This window comes from Pleurodeles waltl, chromosome 7 (assembly GCF_031143425.1).
Source record: "Pleurodeles waltl isolate 20211129_DDA chromosome 7, aPleWal1.hap1.20221129, whole genome shotgun sequence".
Lineage (NCBI taxonomy): Eukaryota > Metazoa > Chordata > Amphibia > Caudata > Salamandridae > Pleurodeles > Pleurodeles waltl.
This window is the reverse complement of record NC_090446.1, coordinates 813313098-813328452: the sequence shown is the minus strand read 5'-3', so window position 1 is coordinate 813328452 and position 15355 is coordinate 813313098. Positions and strand designations below refer to the sequence as shown.

Genomic DNA, 15355 nt, shown 5'->3' with positions numbered 1-15355 from the left:
ACAATTCAGACTGCAGTAGCAGTGAAAGTCGCCTCTCACTTCTATCCTCTCTTTGCAGGAATGGTTTTACCTTAGGTCCCAACTTAAGTTTAGATCAGTTTTTAACTTAAAAATGGCATAATCAATAATATCAATAAATCGGAACTAACTGATTAGGTTAGTAACAGGGCATCCCCCCTCTTGGTATATCCGAAGAAACGTGAAGTACAAGTCCAGATATGGCTAAGTAAAGAACAGAAATAAAGCCAGGCCCTTGCAGTGTGGCAGACGTTTGCAGCTCCTGGCTTACCATTAAATCTTTGAAGGGATGCACATACCATTCAATGCTAACCAGCCACAAGATGCGAGTTTTATCTCTTGCTTGACGAGGACAGTTTATTCATAGCGCATTCAATCGGCTTTATCTTGATCTGTCATCCCCATTCTCACTTGTGAGCGGAGAAGCTTCTCTTTAATTAAGTAAATAAATACGTGATTGCCCGTACTTGAGACAGTCCTCGAGCGGAAGAGAAAACCCTCTGAAAATGTATCAGGACTTGTTACCACTCATTCTCTGCCTTTCACCAATGATAGCGCATCTGCAGAACTGCAACACACCAATTAAATTTGGGTGGATTATGTAATGACGTACATCCGAGCGCCCACAATGGATGATATCCCTCAGATAGGCTGCAGCATGAGGAATACATGCTGGATTGATCCATAGTGCTATTTTACAGACATTTGCCACTCATGCAAATTGCAATTATTCTTGACCCACAATTTACTTTATGCGTATCGTAGAAGTTTTAGCAAAAATGGAGCCCATCTGCAAACCTCCTAAAAAACCTAGCAAATTTACCATGTGTTCATTTGCTACTTATGCATGTGGAAAATTGAATATATTTTTCTCCAAAAGTCCCGTCTTTTCCACTCGAAAAGTGACAAAGAAAAACACTGCACTTAGTATGTAAAATGATCTTCAAAACCAAGAAGATATGTTGTGTCCAGTTTCACGTAGTACAGATACGGATTACCTTATCCCCTATTACACTCTTGCTTTGCACCAATGTAAAGATTCTGTAAAATGGAAACCGTTTTCTTTAAGCAGATCTAATAATAACTTGATGCAACCTTGAGAACTGCGGGAGTTTAGCTTTCTATTTGTGCACCTGACCTTTACACCTGGGTAATCCTATTTTTTTGTCATCAAATGAGCAATCAACCAAGAGTCTAATAGTCTGCCATTAGTGAATGAATTGCCCTTGCTCTGGAAAATTCCGTGAAAGCTAATGTCAATATTACCACTGGGTACATGTATTCAAGAATTATTTTGTAAATGAATACTATGTAGTTCAAACAGTAGATATGCTTGTTTTGATGAAGGCAATCCCTCCAGACAAATGTATCCTTCATACATTAGAGTGGTAGCTATGCTCTCCAATGTAGATGCTGATGGTGTAAGACCTTTGAGGGCCACCTACAAAAAAATATTAGCTTAGAAAATCATATGGTGGCTAAATAATCTACCTGGAGGTTGTTAGTGTAGTATGATCCAGCCACAAATTCTGGCATTTTTTAGTCAAATGTTGGTTAGTGGCACCTATTATTATGCTTATTATCAGACCATTATGCTTAAAGTTTTAACTTGAAGCTCTACTGCCTAGTGAGTTTCCCATAAAAAGTGGTACTCCTAGAGTAGTCCATACAACATTCAGTTCTTTTTATAGCAATATGCACTGCAAAGCTTTTTCGGACCAAAAAAGTAATTATAACCTATCTCAGTCCAACTCGTTTCTGTGGGCCATTCATTTTTTCATTTTATTTAATACTGTTTTATCAACAGACTCCAATACAGTAATGTAAAATGGAACACAAAGCATAGCTGTGGCTCAAAAAGAAGATTGCAGACAGAGAAGACTATGGGCCTGATTATGACCTTGGTGGAGGGGATTACTCTGTCCCAAATGTGACAGATATCCCGGCCACCGTATTACAAGTTCCATTATATCCTATGGAACTTTTAACACGGCAGGCGGGATATCTCAGGCCAGCCAAGCATACATGCGCACCAGGGGCAATGGCAGAGGAGCATCTTCCCCCTGGCTAAGAGCCAGCAGTTGAAAAATGAAATGATAGCTTACTTTTGTTTTCTTTTTTATCTGATGGCTCAGCCAGCAGTGCAGGGAGGAGCAGGGCTGAGCCATGGGAGGAGGGAGAGGGGAGGGGGAAGAGGTGTAAATGCACCTAAGTGCGCTGTGTTTTTGGCCAGCCCTCTCAGCCTGGCCAAATACGCATGCCCACTTAGGTTTCTCTGTACTACCTGTGCTACACAGCTGGGCTGGAGAAACTACACAGGCCGTAGGGCAGTGTCTGAGCGGCAGTCCAAGCTGCTCAGACCAATCCTGATGCTTCTCTCATGTTTGGTTTAACTTGAGAGCAGCACCAGCATTGCTGGGAAGTCTGTCCTGGTGTCCCAGTGAATGCTGGTACACCAGAAGAGGAGCGTGGCAGCAGGAGGTGGTGGCGGCTGGAGGTGGCGGTGAGAACAGTACTTTTTTTTTTTTTTTTAGTTTCCCTCTCCCTATCGTCCCCCCCCCCCTTGCATTTCCAAGGCTGCCCCTGGTACCTGATCATACTTAGATGTGAAAGAGCCTGTATCTTTGGTACATGAAGCAATTACATGAAGAGATTTGCCAATCCAGTTGACCATACGACAGCCGTGGCTTCACACAAGGACCAATACCCACTGTATTGCATTACTTTCTGCACAAAGCCACATTTCCTTGCTGGGTTCGTGTGTAACAGCTGTGCATACAAATCATCAATCGAGCCTTGGTACTGCACAACAGGCGAGTGAACCCTCCCCCTACGCACCAGAGCATTACAAAGAGACACTAGAGAAGTAATCTGCCTCTCCTGGGCCTATGGTTCACGACAAAGCCAGGGGTAATAGCTGTAACAGCCAGGCTGGCATCTTGACAGGGCAACCGCAGTAATTGGATGGAAGTCCAGTGAGAAGAACATAATTTTCAGTCAGTTCAGAGGTTCTTTTGCACATGCCTATTATTCTAACGTCTACCAACAAGAGCCGCCACAAGCTGGGTACCTCTGTGCACTGTGATAAGAGAGTGGCAGTCAATTGTCGACCTTATTTTACACTAAATGCAGCCTTGGTCCAAGAAAAAGCACCTCCGCGGGCTTTGAAGCAGAACGCATGTCATGCTTCAAGGAGTTCATTTCATTCTCATGATGTTTTTATAGAGAAGGCGCTTAATGCCACATCTCTTTTGGAAAACGCACATTGGTTGTTGTGTCGAATGAAGAGCCAATTCAGAGGGCAAGGGCGCGAGAACGTGTATCTGGGCTTGGGTGCAGGGAAACAGCATAAGAGCTGTAGAGTTTGCAGTGAATATATGAAATACCCACGCAGTTCATCTATTTAGGGAGGCTTTGTACAACACACACAAGACTTCTCATTATACTCCACCTTGACAACTGAGGCAGGCTGGCATTTCCGTGGGCGAGATTGTGGGTGTGGGGCATACTGCTTCGAAAAATAATAACAATCGTTGTGATCGATATTATTATTTTTATTATTGTTAGTATTATTGCATCATTTTTTGAAGTTTTAGATTTCCTCAGGCTACTGGTACTGAGTGCATGTACTTAGTCAGGGCGGCTGGCTGGTCTGACATTCACACAATTTGAAATATGAACTGTGGTGTAAAAATGTTATTAGGGCTTATTTAGCTCACACAGATGCCTTAGTGTCTCTAATCATATCTATTACCAGCAACCAAGACTTGCTGTCCACTATGCGTTTGGTAATTGTTGCTGGGAGACCTTGGAAAGGGCTATCGAAACAGTTATGGCCATTAAACAAGAGCTCTGTATTCCACAGATGTTGAACTTTCTTGAACGGGTCCCTGGGTTATGTGCACTTAGATGCCCAGGTTACGGTCTACGATGCCAACGAACTTGACTCATGGGAACTGACTCCTCTTTTTGGCCAGGGGAAGCCTTCTGGAGTGAGGCTGCCCGGCATCCATCAGGCCACGTGGCACAGGACATTGGCCAGTTCTTACAGTGACGTCAGAGCAGCCAGCACTGCATCTGATGAAGACCTCCTTCTTAATCCTTCAAAATTGAAATTCAGTTCTAAATTGGCTACGTACTAGAGGAACGTTACTTTTTAAAAAGCAAGTAACATCTAGTTTAGCTTGATTTGAGAGTGTTTTCCGCTTTTTTAATAGGAAACTAAAACATGTTTCTTTTACTGGATGTTGAGGACCTTTGAATGAAATTCATATGAACGTCCAGAATGTTAAAATATAGCTTTTCATAACATAGACAACAATGGAGAACACTGTAGTGAAATTTATGTGTAAGCCATCATTTATAACCATTGATAAAATCCCGATAGCTAGGCTTGTGAAAATGAACACTGAAATATCAGTCAGCAGACACAGTCAGCATCAACTCTTGATTACAAATAAGGTCACTGTATTGGGAGTAAGCTGATAGTAAATTACAGTGATGTCAACGGGATCCTTAATCAGGAAGACCAGTCATACAGTTCTAAGTGGCTATCCCATGCTGATTCAAAAAACTGCAGTATGAGACACCATTCCACAAAGGAAGGTTAAGAGCTGATGGCTTCAACAAACTAAGTTAAAGGTACGACAATGAATCTATTTATTTCACACAGTTGCCCTTTGCAAAAGATCACTGCAAGAAGGTGATTCATTATGTGTTAATATTCAGAATATTATTTGATCAACATTAGAAAGTCATTCACCCATTAGAAAATAAATGTCACAGTCAATCATCCATTGCTTCATTCAATACATATAGTGCTCGGTTACTTCGCCTGCTGGGGACTACAATAAAGATGGAAGGACATACCACAAACAGAAATGTGCAAATGAGAGTGGCTAAATGAGAGAACATGTACCACTCCTGGTGATTGAATGTGCCTTTAAAATGTAGGCTCTGATTTGGCATTGTAGTGAAAAGTCTCCCTGTTCCTGTGCACTTTGAGACACCACAGTTATCTCAGGTATCACCCTGATTAAACACAGTAGACCACTGTTGCACCATCTGATCAAACAACACCCACTTAATAGGGTGAATTATAGAGGAAGATCCTTGAGAAGTCCATGATCTGAAATTTTCGAAAAGTCTTAGCCCCACTTCCAACTCACCTCCCCCTCACTTAAAACAGCTATTGAAAACGGAACCTTTCATGCAGGCTCCCCATGAAGTCCTACATCTACATGGGCGTGACCAAATGATGTCATATCTAGGTTCAATCTATGCATATAGCCAGAAGCTACATTTAAATATTTCAGACTATTCATTGTTATTTAGATCTTTTTCTTTTTTTAATCAATGCATATATGCTGGTTAGCTGACTTGTGGAGTTTTCCAAAATCCCTAAAAATAGTTTTCTCAATTCTTGTTTGATATGCCATTCCGGATTTGTAGGATGCTTCCAGAAGAATACCTGAAGTAGAATCTTGCTTTTCCGATAATGGCAATTCATTTTTTCTCCAGCCCTGAGTTTCAGTTCACGTACTTAGCTTTCTTCTGAGGACATGTAAATGATTTTTCCATGGTAAGTTCGTTTTCTGTCTATCATTGTTAGTCCTCTGTGAGACCACTTCAAATCGCTGAGAGTGTAGCAGGTACACGAACAACAAGGAAAAGTTACAAACAGGGAGAGGAGTGAAGAGGGAAGATGTGGAGCATCAAATGCCATACCTGTGTACATGAAAAGGTAAGGAATAAAGAGACATTGGTGACTGAGACAAAATAGCTAAGGATAATTGATGCTTTAGGACTGATGAAGGAATAAGATGTGAAGTCACTTTCTACATTTTCAGAGGCAGACTAAAGAGCGAAATATGGCACCTAGCCCTCGTAATGCAAGTTGGCTGTGTTTTCCTGTCCTCTATTACACGTTTCTTCCTCTTCCCCTCCCCAAGGAAAATGCTTGATGTTTTAAGGAAAATTCTGGAGCTGTTACAGCTATATATATATATATATATATATATATACATATATATATATATATAAAGCTATACATAGATGGGGCGATATAGCATGTAGTTCCATGGCACCAAGTGCATTCTGATTCCCTGAATAGAAGAACGTTCCCAGATAAAAGTTTATCAGGAAGAATGATTGCATAAAACTTGTATTATATAGCACAGAAAAAGACAAGTTGTTGGAAGTCTGTCTCATTATTCTTCATTTTTCATAGGAACATTTTGAAAGGAAGAGTTCTGCATGAATCTAGGCTCTTTCTCAGAGATGCTTGTTTATGTTCAAAGGAGATGGCAAGCCCACATGTGGCTACAAGACCACAAGAGATAACACCATGGAGTACCCAGTTTTTTATATAAATGCTGCACAGGCAGAAACTGAATAGACCAATGAGTCTGCAATGAACAAAGTCTAAGACTTGTAGGAAGATACAGACATATAAAATCCTGTAAACTCTGTACTAACTTTTAAGAAGGTGATTTTGCAATATCCTGTAACGTTTACATGTACCTGGCATGGGTATTCGATCCAGGACTTGGCCAAGGTTTAGGTTTATTCTTCTCCTGTAGAAAGTCGAGCTGTTGCATCACATATGTAACCATGGATGTTGATTGACCAAAATTCTATGAAGGCATTGATATTATACATCAAGTGATCAATGATGACATAACAAGTCTCACTCTTTGCAAACATGGCCCCTCAAGAGGATCTGATTTGCTCTTAAGAATCTGTAGAATGACAATGAGTGAAAACTGTAGAACGTGTCAAGTACAGTTAGAGACCTGTTTCCTTTCTGTTCTAATCACTTCCTTCATAGACTCGAGAACAAGGGAAACATTTTAGTGCTAGGTGTATCAATGGACTGGGCACCTTAACCAGTTTTTTCCACTCTGCACCCTAACAGACTTCCATATTTATGACTGAGTTACATTAGAAGTTTCAGTGAGAACTACAAAAACTATGAAATATCACTCTTATATTAGAGCTTGTATGAACAAGGTATGGGGAGATCAGGGAGGGCAAATAATGAACTTAATTATTTTGAGCATTTGATACAACTGGAATAACCTTGCATAGAATCCTTTTGTGCTTGGTCTTCAAGCTCTCTAACACTATGGATCTAGGCATTAATCCATTACATAAATGTATATGGTGTTTTTACGACTTGTGCTAACTGCCTTCATTGTTTATCATGTAATCAGTAGTCTACACTGAGAAATGCAGGAACTAGAACGGCTGCGGTAAGTAAAAAATGAGAACCGCTGCAAGTATTCCATAGACATATTATATTTCCAGTTGCTCTGCAAATGCTAACATTGAGAGACTCGTGCTCTGTTCTCCTGGACAATTCAGTATCCAAGGAGCAAACGCAGTAAGGTGCGTCTTGTCTGTTGGCAATTTTTCAAAAATACTAGTTTAATGCGGGAAAATGTCCTTTTGGTGGAAGACTGTCTTCTGAATAAACATCATTATCTTTATATACCTTATCTTCCAACTGTGAAATGGCTTGGTTCAGCAGGCAGCAACTTGACATATATTTTCTCCTCTGAAATAACATAGCAGATGAGATAAGTTGGTGTTTTCTCCTATTGATCAACAGGAATGTGACAATTCTACTAGTAATTTTGTTGTGAACATACATTTGCAAGAGTCAAGTGCTAGACAGGGACCTGACTAGCCTGTCGTCCCCACAGAGAATAGAGGACGGTCCATCGCCAATTTTAGAGGCTCCCACTTGACCCATTCCAAAATCCACTCTGTCTGTCCCTAGTGTAACACAAATTACAGAGACGATACCTTCAGAAAAGTAGTGCCTGACCAACCCTGTGGGACAAGAAGCACACAAAATGCCTAAGGTGCAGAGTCCCTAATGCATGGCAATTCTTGCAAAACCAATGTTTGGATCTAGAGAGGGCCAGATGGGCTAGGAGCAAGCGAGACATACCCGGAGTTGACAGGACTGCAGCAGAGCTGGAGCTGTTGAAGAACTGGACCAGGCAGGTAGAACTGTGAGCAGAATTGAGAGTGATAGGAAAGCAGGCACCTTTCAGTTCTGTCCATGCAGCGGATCCCATATGTGATTAGTCACAGTGTAGCGGATGTGAAATGTACAGTCTTCAGGGCAAAACTAGCATACTTGTCCTATGAATCCCAGAGGGCATAGTGCCACAACAGAAGTGGGCAGGGGCATACTTCTCCCTGCTGATAGTTATACACTGATGTAGCAGAGTTGGCAGTAAGAGCACATGCAAGCAGAATAGAAGATTACCCAATAAGTATAGTTAACTTATCCAACATCAATAACCCCCTTGAACAAAACTGATAATAATATAAAAAAGAAAACAAAACAATAAAAAAACCGGTGGAGAGATGGAGACATCTATGACATTCTGAAGGAGCAAGAAGAAATATAGCCTTTGTGAAGCTTGACATGTTTTTATTTATTTACTGAAGCTGCTAATCTGTGCTCAGTGTCCATTTCTGAGAAGTAGCTGTGAAAGACATCTTACAAGTTTTAGCCTATTTTCAGAAGCTGCAAGCTTGCTCCCAATTCTCAGCTCTTGGAGTTGAGATAGCCCCTTATTATTTGTACCCTCTAGTTCCAAAATCTTGCCTTGAAAGGTTCCGGTGGGTGCAGATTTCCTCAGAAGCCAGTCTCTAATAGGCTCTATGCTTTTCTGCCTCTCTCATAGGATTGGCATCTTTTCATAGCTGCCCTCCTCTGCAGGCTCAATTTGTTCGAGTTTAGGATGTTTTCACTTATAACAAGGACAATTGCACAAAGACATGGGCTCCCAAACGGGATAGTCTTTGTTTATTGCTGTATTCCCTTATACGTCCCACCCTAGGCTTGAACTGCTTCCTGGCCTCGTGGCACCCTCCAGTGGGAATGTGCCTCCCTCCAGAACCTGTGTTCTTTCCACATCTGAGCTTGTGAGCAGGCTACACATGTGATTAGCAGTACTCGCCTTCTCCGAGCCTCGTTCCTGCCTTCAGCCACTGATGCTCTGAACAGCTACCCACAGAGACACAAAACATTCTATAAAAATAATGGAAATGTCCATATCGCAAACGATACATGGTTACTAACGGTAACAAACTTTGCACTCACCTTTTCAGTAACCACGCCATTTTTCCTGTTGACTGCCCCTGTGCATTTCTGTGCTGTATTTCTGCCCCATCACTGTGGTATACATTTTGTTAACAGAGAAGTTTTAGACAATAGTAATGAGCATGATTGAAACTAATCTAAAGCAAGACAACGCAATGGGGAATGAAACTCACTTCTGCTCTTCTTTTTCAGATTCAGTCCAAGATTGCCCTCGGAACTGCCATGGGAATGGAGAATGTGTTTCTGGTGTCTGTCACTGTTTCCCAGGATTCCATGGTGCAGATTGTGCTAAAGGTATATTCGAATTAACAGTAACTTGGTTTTGAGCTGTACGGTTGGGGGCGTGGTGGCATCTTCCGCAAACTGCCATGACATTACGAGTCCAAGGACATGTAGCAAAGTTTGATCAGGAGACGTCACATTGCTGTTAGCCTGTGATTATACTCACATCCATCTTGACGTGGAAGCTTATGTTTGAAAAGCCTGCAGCGAGGGGCGATATTGACTTAGGCTGACAAATGGCAAACCAAAGTGGCTACGGAAGATGTAATTGCACTATTGTCTGCAAAAACCGATACATTAGGATGCATTTATTTGATGATCTTGCTTCCTGAGGAAGACTGAGCATGCTGGCGTGTCAGTCCCTCCTGGACCTCACTTCCATTTCACATTGTATGTGGCTTGCGTTCAACCAATATAAATAAATGAAGAGTTATGCAGCTTAAACATACTAAAACCATAATGGGAATCAGTTATATACAGCACTCCCACACTCCGCTATACTTTGTAGTGTGGCCTGTATCTTATGTTAACATGTCTGCCTTAGTTGTACTCTTGGTATCCTTGAAAAATTGGCAGTAGAGGGAGCCCTCAGATGTTGGACCCTGTAATAAGCAGCTGTCAAGAAATGTCAGGGCACTTGTATTAAGGCCGTGAGGAATGTTTTTTTTTTTTTTTAATGAGAAAATCTATATGGCGCTCCTGTTAAATGGTAATCACAGTTCTGCATACCTGTTAATTAGGTCTAAATATATTCATAAAACCACCGTACCAACATGCCACGGCCAAGATCTTCTGTCCCGTTGTAAAATCCGTGCCTTGACCATTGCATTGAAAACACACCACCACAGTGTGGTGACCATGCACGTGGAAGGAATTAGGAGAAGAGCTTCATTGGTGCCGGTTGTGTCAGGTAGTTGACACAGGCATTGATTTTTTTCGAAATGGGGCTTATACTTCACCATCAGACTTTAACCCATAGTAAGAGAAATAAATGCACAGAAGGGAAAATGAAAGAGGAGAATAATGGTAGAAATCAGTGGGAAAGTAAAAAGAAGAAAAAAAGAACCTACAAGAGTGAGATCAAGAGAAAGGAATTCTAGGATTGTGGAAGAAAAAGCTAAAGGTAGAGTCCAAAGCAAGGCGGCCTTGGTATTCAGCAACCCTAACATTAGCAAAACTAAAAAAACATGACAGGGAAATCAGCCATCATTTCAGACTAAACACACAGACACAATAAATGTTAGTGTCCTTTATTTATGATCATTAGCCATATAAAAGCAATAACAACGAAATAAAAACTTGCATCCAGAGAGACAGAATATGAAAAATGACAAGGATGAGCAAAATTAGTTTCAGACTGGAATGAGTGCAAGACAAAGGCCCTTATAAAAGACCTTATTTAGAGTTTAGATGAAACTGAAAAATATCCAATTCCTGGAGGAAACTCTTAATACGAGTGCAATACACTAACTGAATTTCCTCTGCCATAGAAGAATAATTCTGGAGGAATTCAGCATGTGTACTGTACTTCATATTTATAGTTTTCTCCAGAAAGGACTTTTAGTTTCCTCCAAACTCTCCTAAATTCCTATATTATAATAAAAAGTGCAAAAAGGTGAGAGTGAAAACTGCAAATCAACACGGCAGAGACTACAATCTGACAACAATGGGAGGGAGAGAAAGGAAAAGTACGGAGAAACAGCAACTGAGAGTGGAAGAACTGTGTTAAATTGGAGGTAAGGAAAATTATGACAGACAGATAGAGAAACAGTGAAATAGACAAAAGGGCAGCAGCAGACAGAAAGTGATAAAGGGGAGACTGAAAAGTGAGAGAAATAAGCAAGAAAGTGGTAAAGAGGAGGCGTGATTAGAGTGAGACAAAGCGCACAAGATGGGCAATAGGAAGAATAAAACGTGACCTGAGGTAAAGTGCATCTGAGAAACTGGAAGCCTACATTTTTTTTCTTCAACAAATGGATTTCACAGTCATAGAATACCGTACTTGAGTGCCATTATTTCCCAAAATACTTAATGAAGTTAAAAAATTCATGAACCTCTAGAAACTCATGTTGCTTGTTATTCCTTTATCCAAGGATAATAAAACACTTTTACAATTGACTGAGGAGGCACAAAAAGAAAAAACATGTATATATTTCTGTTCTGGTTTTCAAATACTAAAAAAGTGAAGAGGGCATCTGTAAATGTATAAGACATTGTAATAACGCCTTGCATCACTTATGGCATGGCATTTAATTTAAAGACAAGAACTGGCACGGCCATTAAAAATTCTCAGCAATTGTAATCTACTTGCTTCCCAATTGCAATTTTTGTAATGACGGCTGCCATATTTGAATGGGTTTGTTCAAACATTACGAATGCATTCAAGGAGTGCTATTGTAGACATACCTGCATCTATGGCCATCCTCCTTGAGTGAATTTCTAATTTTTAAATAAATCCATTCAAAGATAGCTGCAGTGTCTGCAAACTAATCCATAGTAATTATTTATGAGCGATTTATTCAGATAAAACAAACCATTTTTTTAGTGCCTGCCACCCATGTGTGCCTGCGCACTCACTGGTGGCCGTCTTCAAATGGCTAAAACCACTTTTAAGATGACATTGATCAATGCCGAAGAAGGCACAACAGAAAAATAGAGTGGGCAAGAGAGAAGTTGACAAGGAGGGAGGTGTGTGGGAATAATAAAGCAGAGGGGAGGGAAATATTTTTTAAAAATGAGCAGTCTGGAAAGCAAATGGGAAAGTACCAGGTTAGCTAGGGAAGGAGAAGCAACATGAAGTGTGAGGGAGCAGGGCAAATTGAAGGGTGTAACAGAACACAGAGGGGAGAGCATAAGAAAAGACAAGCACTCTATTGAAGTGGTTGAAGGAAAAGAAAAAGGAAGTCCCTGAAGACAAGCAAAGGCCACAGTGAAAGAGACCTAGTCAGCCAATCCCAACACTATGAGACCCAAATGTTCCTCGGTGGGACAAGCACAAGAATATGGAGGAAACCTATTGAATCAAGAGGAGATAACAGAGTTAACAACAAATCCATCCACCTCCGAGCAAGAAGTGGAACCAAAGCCCACTGTATGTTAGTGGAAACAATAGGATTGCCAGCAAACAGTTAAAGGTGTCTATAGTCAAGACTTAACAAAGCAGCCCCTACCAAAACCTCCCACATTCAATATATTGTACCTGTTACAAATTTCATAATCAACAAAATCTGAAAAGCAGAGCAAAGCAATCAATTCATAATCAAAATCTGCAAATGTACAACAACTTGTTATCTATGATCAAAATGCACTAACTTTGGTGCTTAGAATCCAGTAGGAGTCATGAACTTTTCTATCCTCACTACCTCCACCAGTGCCCGCATACACAGAGCTATGAGGGCCAGTGACATAAATGGGCACAGGAGAATGGAATAAGAGAGAAAACAGAGACACAGGGCTCTACTGCTCTGAGTCATCACGTGTGTTGATCAACGATGTTTGGAGAATACAGAGAATATCTACAAGACAAAGAGGTATCTTAAGTAACTTACGATAGATTGTTCTATGCTTAACTCAAATAGAGATTGGATATATCTGAGCATGCTCCTGTGTAACCAACTCTCTGTGCTTTGCTGTGGAACCTGTAATGCCTAAAAAACTAAACACATCAAAGATGAGTAGAATAAATAGATCTACACTAACACTTCTCTCAATTAATTGAATGACTTCTTCAAGGTTCATCACTATGTACTTTTTGTGGGAGATGAGTCATAGTTTTTAGTTGATTTCTGCAGAGCTTCAAGATAATCAACATTGTTAATATTCTGTTGTTCCTTAATCTGGGCAATTCATAGTGGCATACTAGAACAGCTATAATTCATGTGTGGTATATAGGTATCTATGAACAACATAGTCCACTCTAAGAATACTTCCTTTTCCATCGCTGGATACCATGGTAAAATGTAATAGTCCCCAGTCTTAGAAGAGGTCGTATAAATGTTTAAAAACAGTTAAAATCGGATTTTATTGACAACACAACTTTCTGAATACTTCTGTCCATTCCTAATGTACATCAATAAAATTCCAAAGGAACAAAATGTCTGCCCATGGAAATGCAAGATTCATGCAGCAAAGTCCAGGCTGCAGCAGCATATCATGTTTGCTTAACAAAGATGACATGGGCCACAAGAGAAAATATCCAAGGTGGCCAACATTTTTTCATACTACGCAAATGTTCATAGCCTGCCAAGAAATGTAGCTCACTGTAGGAATGCTGGTTGGTAGAGCATTCTCTGCACATGTGCTGCCTCGGTCCAGACAGTGCAAACATTTCATGTTAACGGCCAACCTTTCCTTCTCTGAATGAAACTTAACAGAAGCAGGTTTGGAGAATCACTGTCCATCTCTCTACCCCCATGCTAAACAGTAAGCAGTGTTCCCAACCCCAATTACACCCATCACGATGCTCACCAGGTAACTGCCTTTTTATTGCAATGGTAGGTATGGCTGTACCAATTTAAATTAGGGAAACTACCATTAAAATGATATACCAGGGTACTGTATGGTATCTTGCTATGCAACAACCAGTCTTCCTGTAGACTGAGCGTCTGTATGGTTAAAACAATAATTATAAAAAATATTCTATTAATATGTAACCACCATCTCCGGTGCTATATGTACGCCACAAATCTTAGTCACTACATTGGTTTAGAAGCAATGCAATTTGGGAATTACATATTTGAATTACAGTGGCATATTTTGAGTACTTTGTCTATTCTGCAGCTTCATTTGTGCAAATAAAGCTAACCAGGAGTTCATTATCTACTTATCATTTGTGTGGTTATGTATCTCTAGTCATTAATGAAACCTATTTGCACCAGGCTCCTGCTGGTTCGTATTCTTCCTTTATAATTAAGACCTCTTTCCCCTTCAACAATTATGTGTTGCATGCATTCTGGCCAGCAGGATCTTACAAAGTCAATTCTGTTCTAGGTCTAGACTATTGGCACTTTGTGGTGCTTCTGTGAGCTTGGAAGGATGGCAGGTAAACACCAGATTACCAGTTCTCTGTACTGAGAAAATAAGCAGTGTAGAGAAATATTAGGTATCAGAAACAAGACGACAAAGTCCTCAGTGAAAGACAGTGAACGGCCCCTAATTAGAAAAATAACAAAATATTAGAAAAAAGCCCCCTAAAATAAAAAATACATATTCAAGCAAACACTTAAAATCAGACAAAGAATAAGACTGAACATGAATGTAGAAGCGGACTGGTCTCTAAGAATATCTGTTATATCCTCTTCTTCAGTGCCTGAAGAAAAGTCAAATGCTCCCAATATTCATAGAGCCACCCTGGAAAGAATAGTATACATGGAAGGTGTCACCAGTTGGAGAAAACCCACACAAATGGGGAAATAAACAATTTACTATGCAAACACTTCTTCCCGCTAATAGGAGTTGCTCTGTTCTTTACCTAATTTCAATGAAACTGGTTTTCAGAGGCCTGGTGTTGTTTGGGTTTGGGAAGCTTAATGAATCATGATGCCATGATTCTATAACAACAACCCAAATGCCACCAAAGTACTGTGCTTACATCCTTCCCACCCTCCACAAACCTCAATCCCTCAAGCACACACCATTGCTACCCTTATAGCCCACTTACACTACAATGCTGAGCAGGCCTTACAGTATGGTGAGGGACCCAAAGTTGTTGAGAATGTAGGGAAAATACAACAAGAGCAGAGAAAGTGACTGTAAAGGGAGGACAGGACCACAAGGGGAGCAACAGCTATGGTTTGAGAGTTATCCTTCACTGATATCTTGAGTCTTCAGTTTATGGAAGAAGCACCTAGCAGACACTTGTTCTGGCATTAATAAACAATACAAATCATGACAATTAGAAGAAGAGTTTGATGGATTCCACCTTAAAGCTCA

At 40.5% G+C, this 15355-nt stretch overlaps 1 protein-coding gene across 1 annotated transcript in view; it reads left to right on the top strand.

Annotated features, from left to right (window-relative positions):
- TENM2 (teneurin transmembrane protein 2) overlaps nucleotides 1–15355 on the top strand; it is a 1257685-nt gene that overhangs the window by 904790 nt on the left and 337540 nt on the right. Inside the window, exon 9 of the mRNA XM_069199351.1 lies at nucleotides 9335–9436. Coding sequence (XP_069055452.1) covers nucleotides 9335–9436 — 102 coding nt within the window. The remainder of the gene's footprint in view (nucleotides 1–9334; nucleotides 9437–15355) is intronic.